This window comes from Neovison vison, chromosome 13 (assembly GCF_020171115.1).
Source record: "Neovison vison isolate M4711 chromosome 13, ASM_NN_V1, whole genome shotgun sequence".
Lineage (NCBI taxonomy): Eukaryota > Metazoa > Chordata > Mammalia > Carnivora > Mustelidae > Neogale > Neogale vison.
Genome location: NC_058103.1, coordinates 30,906,836 through 30,926,040, shown reverse-complemented (window position 1 = coordinate 30,926,040; position 19,205 = coordinate 30,906,836). Strand labels below are relative to the sequence as shown.

The following is a 19,205-nucleotide window of genomic DNA, read 5'->3' as shown; positions in this document are numbered from 1 at the left end:
GAGTCTCATCCTCCCAGGAAGGGTGGGGCCAACCCCCTCCGAACCTCACAGGGAAGTGGGTGATTCGCTGGTGGACTAGACACGCTGGGAACATTGACTGGGACACTCGCTGGCGTGAGTCCCTGATTTTATTTTCCATACAGTTTCTTCATTTGCTCCGAAGCCCTCAGTGAGTTCAAAATAGAAAACCTTTTGGTGGGGCGGGATGAAACAAGAGATCTTGTTTTCTTGAGGATGACCATCAGCTTGCCTGCCCCTAGAGCCCCCTCCCTACTCATCCTTCTAGAGGGATCCACGGACTCCCAGGCTGTCCCTGGTGCCGCAGTGGGGCTGGCCTGGCCTGGGGACAGGGGGCACTTGCCACCATACCCAGAAGAGACACCCCCCTGCCTTGGTCTTGGCAGGATTCTGCTGGGCTATCCAGCCTCCATGGTCCCCACTCCCTGTGGGAGGGGCCTCTGTGGCAAGGAGAGGTTGGAACTTTGTTGGAAGCCCCATAAGCTGCAGGAATTCCAATCTTTTTTTTTTTTTTAAAGATTTTATTTATTTATTTGACAGAGATCACAAGTAGGCAGAGAGGCAGGCAGAGAGAGAGGAGGAAGCAGGCTCCCCGCTGAGCAGAGAGCCCGATGCAGGACTCGATCCCAGGACCCTGAGATCATGACCCAAGCTGAAGGCAGAGCTTAACCCACTGAGCCACCCAGGTGCCCCAGGAATTTCAATCTTTAGGTACAACTGCTACTCAACAGATTTTTATCTAGTCCAAGGTGAATGAATCCACTGAGCCACTGAGCCCCACAGGGGAGCCTAGACTCTTGCAACACAACCTACCGCACTGAAGGGGAGCCCAGCAGAAGCGCCCAGCGGCTGAAAGGTAGGGATTCCGCGCAGGTACAACATAGCCCGGGAGCAGCAAGACTGGTTCAAGTTCCAGCTCAGGCACTGGCTCGCTGAATCACCTGAGGGAGGTCACACAGCTTCTTGGCATCTCAGCTACCTCTTCTGTAAAATGGGTCTGATTGTCATGCCCAAGTCAGAGGGCTGCCGTGGGCACACACGGTGCCGATTCACGTGCACACCTTCGCTGAGTGCTTGGGACAGACTGCCCGATGGACCCTGGCTGCAGTTGCTGGGGGACCCTGCGGATAACGCCCGCGAAGACAGACCATGAGCTTCGAGCAAACACGGTTTCTGCAGTGGACAGCTGGCTGCCGGGGCGTGGGGAGGAGGCTCAGGGCTTTTTGTCCGGTCAATGAAATGTGCTGGAAGCAGGCAGAGATGCTGCTGATGCAGCGCTGGGAACAGACGACGCACATAGCGTGCTTGAAAACGGCTCCTCTTCTGTGATGCGAATTTCACTTCCATAACAAACAAAACTGAAAACAGACTTCTGGGAAGTCAGTGATGGGACAGAGAACAGGTGGCAAAAACTTCGAGAAGCCTCTTTACTTCTGTCTGGCTTGATTTTTTTTTTTTTTTTTTACAGTGACTACACATGTTTATCACTTTTACAATTAAACAAATTAAGTGTTTTTTAAAAAGGAAGTGGTGCATAAGAGAAAGCGCGTGGGGTGGGTGGCACCTGACGGGTTCTGACTCATGTTTCACTATCCACCTACCTATCTTCCCCCGTGATGCTCACAGGCCCAGAGTACCTTCCCGAATGGCCCCGTTTCAAAGGGAGAAAAATGAGCCTCAGAAAAATCTAAGCCCCTTGGCTCAGCTCACAGAGCCTGGCTCCAGAAAAGCTTTTGCCTGCATCACATAGCCCCTGTTCTCTTCTATCAACTAAGGGGGTGATACAGGATCTCTCAGGTGCCTCCAGCTCTCATCCCGGATGCCTGGCTGACTTCTCCAAGTGCCAGTCCTGCTTCCCAGGGGTCCTGGTGCCCAGACAGCCCACGCCAGCCACACAGCCCCCTGTTCTCCAGAGGGGGGACACCTGCTCTCCAAAGCAGGAACCAGATGTCCCACCAGTCTCTTGCTCCTCAGTTCTGGAAACAAACACCCCAGTCGAAAAGCTGACCAACCCAAGAAAGGAAAGCAGAAACAGGCAGCTGTGCTTGCCCACCTCTGGCCACGAGGCAAAGAGACCTCAACTCACCCCAGCCGCCTCCTGGAGCAGGATCCCGGCGGCCTCTGCCTGGCCCAGACCCAGCTGCAGCCACACGGGACAGGTCTTGATGAGCTTCTCCAGGACACTGATGCCCCGACGGGGAAGGCAGTTCTTCGGAGTGACCGGGGGACGAAGCCCCATGCCATCCTCCTCCTCCTCTTCCTCTCCCTCTCCTTTGCCAACATCTGGAACAGGACTGAGAACAGAATCAAACGATCAGCCCTGCTGCAGCCAGCCCCGACAGCAGAGTGTAACAGATGGACAGTCAATTCAACTGTGCTCATTCATTAGGCATCTATGAAGCCACCAGTCCCCTGGGGAATTAAAAAAAGAGACAAACCATGATCCGCACCTTGGGGTGCTTATAATAAAATGGGTTGGATCGACACAGACGAAAAGAGCTGAAGCAGAAGATTGGGATAAATGTCACAGGAACACCATGCAGCGGGAACAGCTAATTCCAACCCCGGCTGGCTTCAGGGAAACACAGGGGACTCCAAGGAACTATATCTCTCAGGGTATCTGCAGGGGTGAAAACCTTCATCAGACAGAACTATATCTCTCAGGGTATCTGCAGGGGTGAAAACCTTCCTACACAGGTAGGAAGATGTGGCTGGTGCCTGTCTTTTGCCTGCGTCCCTGGCTAGTGGTTGCTCTAAGGGGCTGCTCTGGGGAGGGTCAGGATGAACCCCATTAAAGGCACAGAAGAGGGGAACGGGGTGATGGGGGAGAGGGGGTTCGAGGGCTGCAAAACCCAGAAGTCCTGAGAAGGGAACAGCTTTTCCTAAAGGCAAGGGCGGGGTCCCAGCCAAAATTCCCTCCTGACGTGCCCACTCCCACATCCTCCCAGAAGCTGTCCCTCTCACGGATACTGTGTGCACAGGGACGCTTGTGCATTTCCCCTCTGGGTCCACATTGAAAAGTGTGCCCAGGACGAACAGGAGTGTCCGGGCAGCGGCAGGCACCGTGGGGCCGGGAGGGGCGGTGAGGCAGCCCCATGGATGGCTACAGGCTGTGGAACTGGGGCTTAGTGAGCCACATTTGGAGTTCAAGTCCGGGGCAGCCCAGCTGATGCTGATGTAACCTCTTCCCAGGCCCTGAAGTCCGGTCACAGCATCTCCGCTGGGAAAGAAGTGAAAAGGCTGGAGGCCGGAATTACCCTGGAAAGAAGCACCCTGGGGCCTGTTAGTTTCCTCTGACCTTCGAAACCCAAAACTATCTTCTGGCACCAAAAGCTTTCCTGATCATCTTTAAACCTCCTCACTTGGCCAGGGGCCTCCCCCAGGGGCACATTAGGGCTCTCATGGAAGCTGGGAGTGAGAGCTCGCACTTCCGCTCTGCCACCATCTAGGCTGAGGCCGTGCTGAGTCCTTTCCCTCCGAGTCTGTTTTCTCATCTATGCAATGGGCAGGTGGTAGCCTCGAAGCTTCCTCCACTTACTGGGTGGTCCTAGGAGGGGCCTGGGCTTTGGGGACAAAGGTCCTCATCTTCTCCTTAAAACCAAAGCCATGATCAAACAAACAGGCTCTGGGAGAAAGGAGGGGGTCTATCTCCCATTCGCTTGTACTATGAATATTTTCCGAGGGCCCAGTGAGCTCCAGATGTTGTTCTAGGAACTGGGTCAGAGTAGAGAACAAGAGTAAAAACCAAACCAAACCAAATCAACAAACCTCACCTCTAGGAGAGAAGCCAGGTGACAGACAAGGTGAATGAGTGACCTAGAGTGTGTCAGGTCGTGCTGAGCTGTAACAAGGATGCAGATTTGGGAAAGAGCAAAGGCCTTTGAGCGACCTGACCCAGAGAAACCTCAAGGAAGCCTGGGGGCTGGCAGGTGCTGGGGCTAGAGGGTTAAGGCAAGGGGAGGTCAGAGGGGCCAGGGTGGGTGTCCCCATAAGGATGCTGGAATGACTGGCAGAGTTGACTCTAAGGCCGCTCCCTGCCCCCAGCTCCCTGGAAGTCCCAGCTTCATCCTGAGGACAGGATGACCAAGGATAAACTCCGTCCAGGCTCCAGAATCATGGTGACCATGCCATGAGTCCTTTGTGATCCCTTCCTGCTCTAAAACCTTCAATGGCTCGCACTGCCTAAAGGATCCAATCCAGTCTCCTAATATTAAAGGCACTCCCATTCTGTGCCCCTGCCTTCCCCCATCCCCATAAACTCCCCACAAAGAGCTGCCCTCCATCCCCTCAGCAAAACCTGCATTTCCCCACTTGGCACTCCTGAGGCTCAGGCTGCCCTATCCACCTGTGATTCCAATGCCCAATGTGATTCCTTAAGGTTCCCTGTTACCAACATTGTCTCCAATGGGCAGGCACAAGTTTAGTGGATTGGACCAGAAAACAAGAACCATGAAAGGGAAGATGGATAAATTAAACATACCAGATTAAACTTGTGCCCATCAAAACACCTCACGAAGAAAAGGAATACGCAAATCACGGGCGGGGAAAAAATATTTGCAAAGCATACATCAAACGGAGAACAAGCAAGCTCGCGTTAAAAACGGGCCAAAGATTTGAAAATACCTCCAAAGAGACATCTGAATGGCCAATAAACCAGCGAAAGATCACTTGACATCATTAGTCAGTAGGGGAATGCAAATTAAAGCCACAATGAGATACCATGATGCAACTACGAGATTGGCTAAAATTAAAAAGACAGACAACATCACACGCTGGTAAGGGTGGGAGGAAACCAGAGCTCTCTGGCATTACTGGAGAGACTCTAAATGGAGACAATCACTTTGGAAAAAGACAATTTTTTTTTTTTTTTTGGTAAACCTAAACATACACCTCGCATATGATCCAACCATCTCACTTCTGGGTATCTAGCTACCCAAGAAAGATGAAAGTCAATGCCCACGCAAAGACCCGTACGTAGATGGGTGTTCACTGCAAAATTCTTTCGACTCTTCTGCATGTTTAAAATCTTTTATAGGACACTGCTGGGGATAAAGTTCTCCCCACCCCTTAAGACCCATCCAGAAGAAGCCTGTCTGCTTTATTAGAAGTCCTGGGTTCGAATCCAGACTGTGTGACCTCTGGACAGTTACACTACTTCTCTGGGCTTCAGTTTAAGCATCTGTAAAAAGGTAAGAATTACCCTTACCTGATAGCGAGGCAGAGAGAGATGGGTCGAGTGCTTCGCACAACTCGATAAAAGTTAACTATTGTTTTTCTATCATCCCAGCCCTCCAGTTAGGATTCTTCTCATTATAACTCTTCTACTTTGTGGCCTTGACTTTAGGACTTAGCACATTTGATGAGAATGACCGTGTAGATGTCTGTGAGTTGCACCTGGCTTGTACCCAAGACAACATGTGAACCCAGAGTTCAAGTGCTGTGAGAGTCCCTAGCAGTTACAGCTTCTGTGGCTGGGCTGTTCCACTAATCACAGCAGTGAAACAAGGCCTGATGGGGTGTCAGCTCTGGGCATTTCTACCTCTGTCATTCTGCTGGAGCCCCAGGGCCCAGCCCAAGCGCCATCATGGTACGGGCACTTTGCAGAGCAAGTGATGCCCAGACAGCTCAAGTGACCCAAGGCCCAATGTCAGCAGGGACTCAGGGATCCGAGGGTCTGGCCCCATGGCCCTTCTCCGGCCTGGTCAGAGCAGGTGCCCTCGTCACATTGTCCCTTCAGGGCTCTTGTGCTCCTGTGACTCAGAGCGAGGCCCAAAGCTCCCCTAGTCTCAGCTGCTCCTTTTCTAACTGGCATCTGCTGGCAGAGCAGGTGACCCGGACACCCATGTCCTTGCTCTCAGCAGCCAAACTCTAGCTGAAGGTCCCATAAGGGCAGCCACAGGAAACTTGGGCAATGAACAGGACTGTCAGCAAAAAGTAAGGAGCCTCAGAAACTTTAGTGCAACTCATCAGAGAGAAATCATTCATGGCCATTTTCTTTCTGCTCGCTGGTAGGGAGGACAGCGCCACTCTGGGCCAGGTGTCATTGGACACCGGGCTGAGCGCAGGGTGGTCAGACACTCAGAGAGACCCTCCCCCTGCACTGCAGGGACCCAGCCTGGATGCAGCAACCGGCTTTATCTGGGGGACTTTGTCACCAGCTCCCTGAAGGAGCAGTGAATTGGCACATCCCCAACTTGCTGGACCGGTGTCTGGGTCCTCGTCACTGCTGAGGAGAGGAAAGCTCTGTTCTGGGGTGGAGAGGCTGCCCCAGGAGGCCCCTCCTAAGTTTGGGGTCAGAGCAAGGTGGCAGCTTGGAGGGCAGGGCCTGGCTCCGTGCTGCCTGTTGGGAAGGAAGCCATGGAAGTTTCCCAGCTCATGAGAGCTCCAGCCCCAGGGAAAGAGCTTGGGAAGTTCCAGTGATGACTCCTTGTGAGGGGGAACTGAGGCTCCCTTGTGCAGACTTAGCTAGAAGCTGAGCGGAAGGTGGGATGGAGGGAAAGGACTGGCCAAAGGCCATCTTGGTCCCACCCATGATCCCAACCCCAAGCAGCTTTAAGACCGAGCTGGTCTATCAAGACAGAGAGGCCTAGTCCTTGCCCTCATGGGCTCTCAGGCCTGTAGGGGCCAGACGTGGCTCCAGTGATAATATTATGGGATGGTCCCATCACTCTGTACGAGGTGCACAGGCACGCAGGTGACATGGGGGCGGGATGGGAGGGGGTCCTGGGAAAGCAGGATAGCAGCCTGCCTGTTTGATGAACAAGGAGCCCACAGCACGACCATGTGTGGGTCTGTTCTAAGTACTCCACGCACTCCCTTAACTCGGCTGACCTCCTACCTGTACACCCGGGTTGCACTGTGTCCCCCAAAGTGGCTTGTCCAAATTTTAACCCCCAGCACCTAAAGATGTGCCCTTATTAGAAAAGGGGATCTTTGTAGATGTTACTAAGTTAAGGATGAGATCCTCCTAGATTGAAGACGGGGCCTAAATCCAGTGGGAGGTGTCCTTATAAGCAGAGGCGGTGGAGAGATGCTAGAAGGCCACCCGACGGCAGAAGAAGAGACTGGATTAGAACGTCTCAAGCCAAGGAGCACCAAGAAGGTAGGAGAGAAGATGGAAAGGATTCTCCCTCAGAGCCTGCAGATAGAACCATCTTGGCTGACACCCTGATGTTAGACTTCCGGCCTCCAGAACGGTGGGAAGATAAATGTCTGTTGTTTCAAGCTGCAAGGTTTCGGTAAAACGCCACAGTCCTGGGAAATGACTAGCCGACATTGAAAAGTCCCATGTAAAGATGAGAACATGGAGGCACAGAGAGGTTAAAGAGTTCACCCAAGGTCACACAGCCAGTAGGGGGCAGAGCTGGGATTCAAACCCCAGGCAATGTGGCTTCAGAGTTTGTGCTTCAAACCGCTACCTTATTCAAGCTCTTGAAGAAATTTAAAACAATTTTCCCCATGTATCTGTACCTTTGGAGTACACGGCAAAGAGTGTTCAATATTGTTTGCTATATCATTTGGAATATCTACAAACATACACAGACTAATATAAAAATATACATAGAAAGAACTTCAGGAGGCTATGTAAGACATCATTAAAGACAGTTATCTCTGAGACGTTCAGGGGATTTGTTTCCATTTTTAATACTGATGAAGCATTACTTATATGATTAAAACCCATCTTAAATAATGTGTGAAAATATCCCTGTTTGCCACATAAACAAACACAGAGAGTTGGAGAGCTGCTGGCTTTGGGGATCTCCCAGGCTCGGCTCGTACCCTGGTTTAGCAGACTTATGGGTAGGGCTTGGATGCCTTATCCAACCACTATGACCTTCAGTTTCTTCTTCTGTGAAATAGGGAGTAGGCACCACCAGCTGAGAGGACTTCTCTTGGGAGCAAAGATGAGGTGGGCAGGCACGTGGCAAGAAGAGGGCACTCGGTGCACCATGATTTTCATGGAGTCATTAACAGTTAACCTCTAAAAGCCAGAGTTGAATTGCTGAGCGATTCCAGCACCCACCCTAAACTTCTGAGGTCCAAAGCCCCCTTCCTCCCTTTTGAAGTAGCCCCTGTTTCTCCTGCTGGGACAGGACTGAATAGGGGTCCTAGAGGGGAGCTCCCCTGTGACTCTGGAGGCCCCGAGAAGCACCCATACTTCAACACTCCCATGGTGGGACAGGATAGTTGCTCACGGCAGCCCCCAATACCCTATCAATTTTCTAGTCCTCCGTGCAGACTGCTCCTCCGGGAAATGAGTCCTGCACAGACAGGAGGGGACCAGCAACACAAGGACAGGCATGTGGGAGATGTGAGACATTGCAAGGAGGGACACCAACCCCTCATCGGTGCCGTCTCTCTCTAGACTCACGACTAGAGGGTCAGTGGACATTTCACACACCCTGCACAGTGCAAGGGTGACTCATTCAGTCTCTGTCCCAACCCCTGCCGTGCCCTGGCCAAGTGACTGGGGGCAAAGTACTAAACTTCTACGGGCCTCAGTTTTCTTATCTGTGCAATGGAGCTGGTAACATGTACATTTCAAGCAGCACCTGGCACATAGTAGCACTGCAAATAGGTCTGTATTCTAGCTGCGGGGTGGGGGAGGGGAGCCACATATGCGGTCACACCCAGGTTCTCCCAGGGACACCTGTTGCTGTGACAGCAACGCAAGAGACAGCCAGAGATAAGCCAGAAGCCATGGTGCACTAACAGCCACTGGAGCATGAGAGGGTAAAGCACCACTAAGAATGAAGACAGGTGCACCTGCTCTGAAAATGACTGTCAAAATCCAAGGGAGACAGGCGTGCTGCACCCCAGGCCTCCCAGGATGAAAACAGGCACAAGGAGACAATGATGATGGCGCTACCACGGCCTTGGCAGTGACCAGAAAATGGGAATGACCGACGTCCATCCGTAAGAGAACGGGTCCACAGGCTGTGACCCCATCCACCTGGACTACCACACATCTGCTAAAAGGCAGGAGCCAAAGCTACACGGTTAAATCTCAAAATCCTGTTCATTCCCCGATTTTGGTCGCTCTGCTGAAGATAGATAGGTAAGGGAATGACCCTGTGTTTGGGAAACACCCACTAAGATATATGGGGGTAAAGAGGCACAGTGTCTGCAAGCTGTTCTCAGAAGCTTCAGGAAAAAAATGAGAGAGGACGAGCAGATGGGACAAAATGTAAGCAATCAGTGTCTCTGGGTGAAGAGTGTACATACAGAAATTTGCGGTACTCATCCTGTAACTTTTCCAGGAGTCTGAAATTACAGTAAAAAAAAAAAAAGTTTTAAAATCCTACAAACCTAGGGTACCTGGGTGGCTCAATCATTAAGCGTCTGCCTTTGGCTCAGGTCATGATCCCAGAGTCCCGGGATCGAGCCCCACTTTGGGCTCCTTGCTCAGCGGGAAGCTGCTTCTCTCTCTCTCCCACTCCCCCTGCTTGTGTTCCCTCTCTCGCTGTGTCTCTCTCTGTCCAATAAATAAATAAAATCTTTAAAAAAAAAATCCTACAAACCTGATGTGGAATGCAATAAGCAAATCATGGAAGGAACAGAAACACTTTGGTGTGAAACATACATGACAGTTCTGTATGCCCTGTAGAGAGCGCACATGCACCGACTTTGGGGTGATGGTTACTGCTGAAGGGGGGAGGCAGGCAATAGGATCAGGGAGGGCTGGGAAGGAGGCTTTGGCCCTCTCAGTAACCACTGATAAACTGCCACACGCCTTTCCCCCAATATCCTAGCACCTGTCACAAGGCGAGGAGAGACGGGGTGGGAAGTTTCCAGGCACCTAAGCCTAAGCCTATTCCTCCTGCCAGAGCAATTTATACAGGATACTCCAGCTTTTCAAAAAAATTTTCTAATTTTTAAAAATTTTTTTGGCATTTTAAAGTCAATTCTGGAGCCTGAGGGCTGTGCTGAAAGGCAATAAAGATAAACCCAGTCTAGGCATCTACCAATTCATCCAAAGAATCAGGCCCCAGGGGACTTATGGGGGGAATCCTCTGACAGCCGCCCCAGGGTCACTAGAGAAGAAGCCAGAGGTTACTGGCTCATTTCTCTGGCAGCCATGGACTTCGCTGGAAGCAGCAGCTTGTGCCAGCGCGAAGGACACTCTGGAGGCCTTAGTGTGATGGGGAAAGCCAAGCTGCTCTGCCCGTCTGAGCCTCAGTGCACCACCCCCCTAGCCGTAGCTGGGAAGATGAGAACACCTGCCTAATGGTGGTGTGAGGCTCTCATGGGACAGCATCAGGAAAGGCTCCAGCCACAGCTGACACCTAAGAGGTGGTCACTCCCTCCTTCCAAGCCACTGCCCTCCACCTCCAATGATCCCCTGACACCACAACCCTCTCTGTACACCCCCCAGGAGAGAACTGCCATAGCTGTTGGAAGACCTCCAAGGACAGGGCATCACCATCTCACCGGGCAGCCCATTCTGAGAAGCAATTTAGAGTTTCTATGGAGATGAAACGTGTTCCTAGGAAGTCTTCTCTCTTGTTGCTTTCTCCATGCTGTATAGGGCCTTGAGGACAACTCACCCTGCCCCATTCCCAGAGCCCTCCAGCTGTAGGAAGGGGGCTGACACAGGCTCTCCCCCAGGTCTTCTCCTCTATGGGATGAACAGCGCCACGCCTTCACAAGGCTGGCCCGAGGTAACATTCATCAGCGGCTGTCCCCACTGCCAGGCACTGAGCTGGGTTTATTATATTTACTGTCTCCGGGAATTTGCATAAGGAGTGATTTTTCTTTAAAGATTTTATTTATTTATTTGCAAGAGAGATCACAAGTAGGCAGAGAGGCAGCCAGAGAGGGGGGGGGGGGAAGCAGGCTCACCGCCGAACAGAAAGCCCGATGCGGGGCTTGATCCCAGGATCCTGGGATCATGATCTGAGCTGAAGGCAGAGGCTTTAACCCACTGAGCCACCCAGTGCCCTACATGCTGTCTTGATAGATTTGCCTTCTGGGTTATTTCATATACAGAATCAGACCACAGTGGTCTTTTAGGTTTGGTTTCTTTCACTTGGCATATATATATACATATTTCCTGTGTAGTTAACATACAGTGTTCTATTAGTTTGAGGTATACAGCAGAGCAATTCAACAACTCCACAGATCACTCCGCGCTCATCAAGATAAGCATATCCCCAACCCCCATCATCTATCCGGCCCATTCCCCACCCCGCTCCCCACAGGCAACCTTCTATTTGTTTTCTACAGTTAAGAGTCTATTTCCTCGTTTGTCTTCTTCCCCCCTACGCCCCGCCTTGGCATAATTTTTAAGGCTCAACCATATTATCATAGCTCAAAGGGTGTACAGTACTTCACTTCTTTTTTTCTTGGCACAGAATATCCCATCGCATGGGCACACCCCGTTATACTTATTCCCCCAGCTGATGGACATTTGGATTGTTTCCATTCTTTGGTCATCATGAGTAATGCTGCTAATTCTCCTGTGCAAGTTTTTTTTTTTTTTTAAAGATTTTTTATTTATTTATTTGACAGAGAGAGATTACAAGCAGGCAGAGAGGCAGGCAGAGAGAGAGAGGAGGAAGCAGGCTCCCTGCTGAGCAGAGAGCCCGATGCGGGACTCGATCCCAGGACCCTGGGATCATGACCTGAGCCGAAGGCAGCGGCTTAACCCACTGAGCCACCCAGGCGCCCCTCCTGTGCAAGTTTTTGCATGGGCATTGTTTTCAATTCGCTTGTATATCTAGGAGAGAAATTGCCAGGTCATAGGAGCACTCTGTATTTAGCATCTTAAAGAACTGCCAGGCTGGTTTTCAGATGGGTATACCAGTTAACATTCCCACTGGCAGCCTGTGAGGGTCCCCATTTCTCCACATGCTCATCAACACTTGTTCTTGCCTGTCTTTTTATTTTATAGCCATACCAATGGGTATGAAGTGGTATCTTGTTGTGGTTTTGGTTTGCATTTCCCTGATGTATAATTATATTGAGCACCTTTTAATTACTAACATATACACACATATGTATTATTCTTCTATTATATTGTATATATATTGTATATATCATATATAGTATTGTATTATATATTATATAATATTATAAATTATTATCCTTTAGAAAAATGTCTTCAGATCCTTTGCCTGTATTAGGAAAACATTATGTATTTTTATTATTGAATTATACTTTCTTTATATATGCTTTATACAAGTCCCTTATAAGATGTATGACTTGCAAATATTTTCTTCCATTCTGTGACTGTCTTTCATCTCCTTGGTGAAAAGCTAAAGTTGTCCTTTGAAACATGAAAGCCTTTAAATTTGGTGAAGTCCAATTTGTCTTTTTTCTCTTTTGTTGCTCGTACTTTTGGTTTCATATCTAAGATACCATGACCTAATACAAGATCATGGGTTTGTCTTCTAAGAATTCTATAGTTTCACCTCTTACACTTAGGTCTTTGTTCCATTTTGAATTAATTTTTTGTGTTTGGAGTGAGGTAGGGGTCTAACCTCTTTTTTTTTTTTTTTTTTACATTTGGGCAACCTGTTGTCCTGGCAGCCTTTGTTAAAAGGTTATTTCGAATTTTCATGGCACCCTTGTTGAAAATTAACTGTAAATTACAGAGTGGTTTTGAGCCCCCTCATCGCACTATTTTTATCCTTCAGAGCATGCTGAGTCTTTTCTGTCTTTGTATTTTTGAAATGTGGAGTCTCAAACAGGGAACTGATTCCCCAGGTGTGCCCTGAGCAGCAAAGAAAGAAGCCTAACCATAACTTTCCACAATCTAGATCTTCTACTCTATTAGTGTGACATGAGATGACATCTGTTTTGCTCCAGCTCCCTATGCAACACCCTGGGGAAATGGTGGGAAATTTTTTTTGTGTTCTGAGGCTGGGATCCCGTTGTGGAAATGAAGGGAGAAAACAAGTTTATGAGATCAGTAGTGACACGACAAAGGCTGTATTCATGGGGAGAACAGGTGCATGATACGAAGGAAGTGGTCCTGAGCTCACACTCAGGAGAACACGTTCTTCTCCTGTTGTTCACTACGCGACCTTGGGTAACTCACTTCCCCTCTTGAGGCTCAGCAGCCCCTTCAGTCAAATGAGAAGGCAGAACTAGGTCTGGGATGGCAAGGGGGTCGGATGTCCACACTCAGCGGCTGCCTAGATGGGTAGGCTGAAGGCTCAGCAGGGAAAGAACGCTGGGATGCAATACGATGTCTGCCTTGGGCTCTGTACGGGGGACACGCAGCAGCTGGGCTGGGGATTTACTGACATGGGTCAGACCAGGGACTGAGGTTCCTTCCAGCACTACGAATTCCATGATTCTGGACTCAACTGACCTTTGGCTAGATGCCACTGGACGCCTTCTCTTCCTAGCTGGGCTGGCTCTGCCCCAACAGATGGCCTGAGAAAATGCAGGCAGGCAGCGCAGCTTCTCTGTGGCTTCCTTTCTGCCAGATGCTTTTTCCTCGACATGCGGAAGCTGAGCCCCAGCTGCTGCCTGACTTCCACCTCTGGCCCAGCCCTTGGTGTCCCTGGGATGCAAAACACAGCTCCGGGCTGACCGTGGCCATCCCAGGCGGATGGGAGATTAGCATCCAGTTTCAGAATCAGAATGTCTCACGCACAGAATGTGCGAACACCCAGCAGATGCGTCCAGCCCAGTTTCACAGGCTAAATAACTACGTGAGGCTCTGGTGTGTTCCTGCTAATGGTTGGGGCTCCAACGGCAGTGTCTGAGAAATCGTGTTGGGTGAAAGTTCCCTGGGCTCCTCTCCACCCAGAAACCAAAAGGCCTTTCATGATAAGGGGGGACGCAGGGTGCAGCTTGAGACCCCCGACCCTTGGCGGGTTAGCCCCAGGGAAGCTGGGATGAGGTTCTGTGGGCCCCTGCCCACAGCCTCTCAGAGGGGAAGTCAGCTTAAGCAGGTCTTCCGGACCCCGGAAGCGCTGAGAACGGGTCAGGCTGGCTGAGGTCGCACGTCACAGCCCACATCAAGGGGTCTGGCAGGTCAAAGGCCTTCAAACTTTCCACACCTGTGTGTACGGCAGACCTCTACTGCTCGGTGTGTGTCAAGCACTGCCATGCTCCCAGCCCTACCTTCCAGGCTGGCTGCTAGCTCCTCCGATGAGCCCTAAGGCTTCCACGGCCCAGACGGAGCCCCTCCTGGGCCCTGGGGGGAGCCCGGAGGAGGCCCCTGCCTTCCATGCTGAGCCCGCTGCTGGCTGCTCCCACTCTCCCAGGCCTGCCCCTGGACCCTGTTTCTCAGAAGCTCTGACTGCCGACTCAGAGGCCTGGCCAATCTGTGTTCTTGATAGCCCTGGGCACCCATGGCCTCCTGGGAACCTGGGTCAAGTTCCTCCAGCCTCCCTCTGCAACTTCCTCTGGCTCACTTGTCCTAGCCCCTTTCCCTATCCCAGCCAGCCCCTTGAACGCGGCTGAACCTGACTCAGCCCGCTGGCCTTGCTGACAACCTTCCCCCACACCAGTCCGGGGTTAGGACCGTCCACTCCCATCGGGACCCAGCTCACAGACGAGAAGACCAATTCTTTCCACAGTGCTGTGTGCAGTCAGGTTCTGAGTGATGACAAGGGCCGTGGTGACTAGTGCTTTAAGCATGGGCTTAGGGAACCAGACAATCTGGATTAGAATCCCACTTGGTGACCTTGACAAGTGTCTAAGGCTCCCTCTACCTCAATTTTCTTATGCTTAAGATGGGAAATACAAGCATTACAACCTTATGGGGTTGCTGTAAGGAGTTCAGGATAGTGCCTGGAATACAGCGAACATTCAGTGATGTTATCAGCATCCATTTGTTTATCCAATGGGTTTTTACTGAGCATCTACTATGGACCAGACAAAACTCTAGACTTACATAATAATAATTACAAAAATAATCATACATAGTGAAAGAGCAGCTGACATTTCCCTCCTCCCGCCCCCACCAAAAATTCTTAGAAACTTCACTGAACATGGAGATGGCTCCTGGAGAAGACAGGATTTGGGGGACAAACTTCCTGCCTGGGACTGAAGCGGGAGGCAGTGGGAACACAAGAACCCAGGACACCAAGGGCAGTGGGCAGGCCCATTCACACATGTGATACACGTATGCTGAGATGGGCTGAGGCCACCTCTGTAAAGACACAGAGGAGAGGGATCTCCTGGTGCCCTGTGTGAGGGACTGGGAGGCTGGGGGTGGGAGGGAGGTGCGTCACTGAATACCTTTTTGTACCTTTTGAATTTGAACCACGTGACTATATCACTTATTCAAAAAATAATTAAAACAATTTGTAACTTTCAAAAAGAAAAGTTCTCATTAAGGGGATTTCAGATGTTGAACACATCTGGGTTCTGTCCAAGCAGATCTAGAGAACACCACTTTCTTGTTTTGGCTAGGATAGCCCATTATAGGTCATTTTCCCTTCTAGAATCTATCTCAAAGAGATATTTTAAAAGTACGATAAGGGTGCCTGGGTGGCTCTGGCAGTTAAGCGTCTGCCTTCAGCTCAGGTCCTGCTCCCAGGGTCCTGGGGATGGAGCCCCGCCTTGGGCTCCCTGCTCAGCGGGGAGCCTACTTCTCTCTCCCCATCTGCTGCTCCCCTTGCTTGTGCTCTCTCATACTTGGTCTCTCTCAATCTCTCTCAAATAAATACATCTTAAAAAATCTTTAAGAAAAAGTACGATAAAGCTCCACGAACAAAGATGTTTCCTGCAACGTGACTTCCAGACATCAAAAAATAGACTCAAACGGCGAACAATGCTGCTTGTCACTGCCCGTGAACTCTCCTCCCCTCACTGTGTGTTCCAGGGTGGGTCGTATCTACTGCTGGGTGCCCCAGGATCAACACAGAACAGGTGCTCAATGACACTGTACTAACCGTTGAAATGATTGAGGAATGATTAGTACTACTGGCAACATGCAATTATCTTTGACCTACAAAGAAAGCAATTTTTTAAAAAAGATTTTACTTATATTTGAGAGAGAGAGGGAGAGAGAAAGAGATTATGAGCAGACGGGGAGGGTAGAAGGAGAAGCAGAGAGCCCAATGCAGGGCTCCAACCCAGGACCCCGGGATCATGACCTGAGCCGAATGCAGACACTTACTTAACCCACTGAGCCACCCAGGTACCCTTACTATACATCTTTTTAAAAATATTTTTTTTATTTTGAATCCTGTGAATGTATTACATACTCAAAAATAAACTAATAATGTTTCAGAGATATGTATGCACCAGGCATTGCTCTATATTAACTACATTAATCCTTTAAAATAACCCTGTAAGGTAACTCTGGTTATCCTTCCCATTTTACAGAGGGGGAAACTGAGGCACAGAAGTTAAGCCATTCACTAAAGCTATGGAATTAGTAAGTAGCAGAGCTGGGATTTGAACCTGGCTGGTTTGAGTCTACAGCCCAGTTCTTAACCCATTCTGTCAAAACCCTCCAGATTCTTGCTTGTAATATAAGATGAAACACTGAACATTGTAAACATACAAGATGAGGACAGATGGAAGGACAGATCCTGTCCATGGAATGCAAAGGTATGACTTCTACATGTACTGATCTGAAGAATCATTGAAATTCCAGTTAGATTCCCAAAGGTGTTCTGTGAAAATGGAAGCAGAGATGCTAAGGGTCAAGGGTATCCCTGACACACTTGAAGAACAAGGTAGGATTTCGTTTGCTGGGTACCAAGACTTATTCTAAAGCTACAGTGATTAAGATGGTGTGGTACTGGTGCTGGATAGACACAGAGGTCAGCGGACTAGAAGAGCTCAGAAACAGACTGACATACACAGTCCCTTGATTTATGCACGGCCACAATAGGACACCGAGGAAAGGACAGTCTTTGCAACAAAATGTGCTGAGACAACAGGGTATCCACGTGGGCAGAAAAAGGAACTGGACTCCTCTTCATGGCATATATAAAAATCAGTTCCAGGAAGACTCTGTCCTGACCTAAAGGTGGAAAGCAAAACCAAAAGCTTCGGAAGAAAATAAAGAGTATCTTCATAATCTGATGGGAGAGAGAGACTTCTTAACCAGTACACACACACACACCCCAACCTTAAATAAATGATACATCTGACTGCGTTAAAATGAAGACTTTCTGTTCATCAAGACACCATTAAGAGAGTCGAGTCAAGCCCTCAGTGGGAGAAGATACTGGTAACTCGAATTGCAACAGGCAATTCCAGCTTAAGCACAGAACTTCTTCTGCACACAAATAAGGAAGAGACAAGACAAACAGAAGCAAACAGAAAAAATGAACAAGATGCTTGAACTTCCCACGGAGGACTTCCCAAGCGTCCACAAGTGCAGGAAGTTTCCCCACAGCATGAAGAATCTAGGAATCTGGGAAAAAAACTCCAAGAGCCCACAAGAAGGGCTGTGATGAGGAAGACCTGCATTACTGAGGCCCAGGAGGATATGGCAGAACGAGGGCCTCCTGCTCTGTGCATGAGAGTATAAACTGGTCCAACACTGGTGGTTCATCCTGAGATTAGGTGACTTCTTTCTCTTTCCTTACCCTGTCTGTACACCCTCATGAAAATCAGAAAACAAGAAGCAAACACTTCAGGGGTTTAATAAAAGTACAGGAATGGATACCCAGGAGCGAGTCTTCCCAGAAGACCATGTGCTCATCTGTGTCTCTCTGTCACAGACAAGATGGCACCACGTGTGGGGACTCGACAGATCACCCCAGTCCCTCCCTTGGCTGCACCTCAGCCACCCAAGACAAACAAGGGGAAGGGCTTCTGTTCCTAGGGACGGACCTGACCCCACCCTCCCCTCACCCATGGCCCTCTTACCTCCTTCTCATCTAGAACACATGGGAGATGTCACCCTCCTACCCACAGGGCCCAGGAGCTGGGCAGGCCAGGTGCAATTCAGTGGGAAGAAAGGCAGATCCCCCGACATACGTAACTCAAAACAGGTCCAAAGGAACCAGTCTGATTCCAAAAGCAATTTTCCAGCCAGGAGAGTTTTCCCAGCTTCCGGTGTGGTCCGTGCTATGCCAAAGAATGGTGGAAGATGACGGGAAGTTTCTGTGCCTGCCCTGTCCCGTGTGGTCACCATTAGTGGCCTGTGGCTAGGGGGCACCTGAAGTGTGGCCGGTGAGACTGTTACTTCATTTTATTTTTTTTAATGTATTTTTTTGAGGATTTATTTATCTATTTTGTTGGGGGAGGGGGAGGATGAGCACCAGAGGGAGGGGCAGAGAGAGAGGGAGACAGAGTCCCAAGCTGACACTGAGCACGGAGCCCGAAGTGGGGCTCGATCTCACGGCCCTGAGACCACAGCCTGAGCCAAAACCAAAAGTCGTACGCCCAACCGACTGCACTATCCAGGCGCCCATGTTACTTTATTTTAATTAATTTAATTTGTGAAATAGCTCTATGAGGCCAAGGTTCTGGACAACACAGGCCTAGACTTTTACCTGGTTTAAATCTTTTCAGTGTGCGTGAATTCATGTACCATGTGGGGGATCTGTTTCCAATTAGAAGGAAGAAAGAAGATTAAAAAGAAGAATTACATGCACATCCAGTTTTATTACCATCTGCCATTACTCTGTTCAGAAAGCTCTTCGAGGGGAAGAGTCTGCTCTGGTCACCTCGTTCCCATGTTTAAGGGCCCCTCCTCTACAGACCTGGCTGCAGGTCTGGCTTTGCTCACAGATCCCAGCCCCCACGGCCTGCCCCCCTTCCCCAGGCTTCTACAAAGCTCCCAGAGTCCTTGCCCACCTTTCCCCTGCCTTGTCCTTCCCAGCGGAGGCCCTGGCTCAGAAAACAGGGCCTCAGATGGCTCTGGGAAGGTGGGTCCTTTGCCCCTGCAGCCTTCTTACTTCCAGGAGCACCCGTACCACGTGGTAGCCCATGTGTCCCACTGTGACCTGGCCTCTGGCCCTGCCTCCTGCTTACTCAGTGCTCCCCATCATGCCGCGGGGGGGAAAAGGAAGGAGAGCGCAGTGCTCCCTTCCCCCACCTGACACTGGGGCTGGGGAGGGAGAGGCAAGGGGGGACAGCAGCAGCCCACGATGGTCATGGCTCAACCCAGAAGGAGAGACAAAGGGCCTCTGTGCCCTCACACCCCTCCTTGCTGGATCTCTGCAGGAATTTCTCTTTTTCCCCTGCCTGACCAAAATCCACTCTGAGTCTGGCCTTTCAGTGTTGGTAAAATGACAGAACGGCACTGGTCCTACAAC

General features: G+C 50.2%; 1 protein-coding gene across 1 annotated transcript in view; it reads right to left on the bottom strand.

Annotated features, from left to right (window-relative positions):
• RIN3 (Ras and Rab interactor 3) overlaps positions 1–3,463 on the bottom strand; it is an 82,728-nt gene extending 79,265 nt beyond the window's left edge. Inside the window, exons 1-2 of the mRNA XM_044232330.1 lie at positions 3,381–3,463; positions 2,105–2,312 (exon numbers count right to left, since the gene is read on the bottom strand). Coding sequence (XP_044088265.1) covers positions 2,105–2,312; positions 3,381–3,463 — 291 coding nt within the window. The remainder of the gene's footprint in view (positions 1–2,104; positions 2,313–3,380) is intronic.
• Between the last annotated feature and the right edge of the window lie 15,742 nt (positions 3,464–19,205).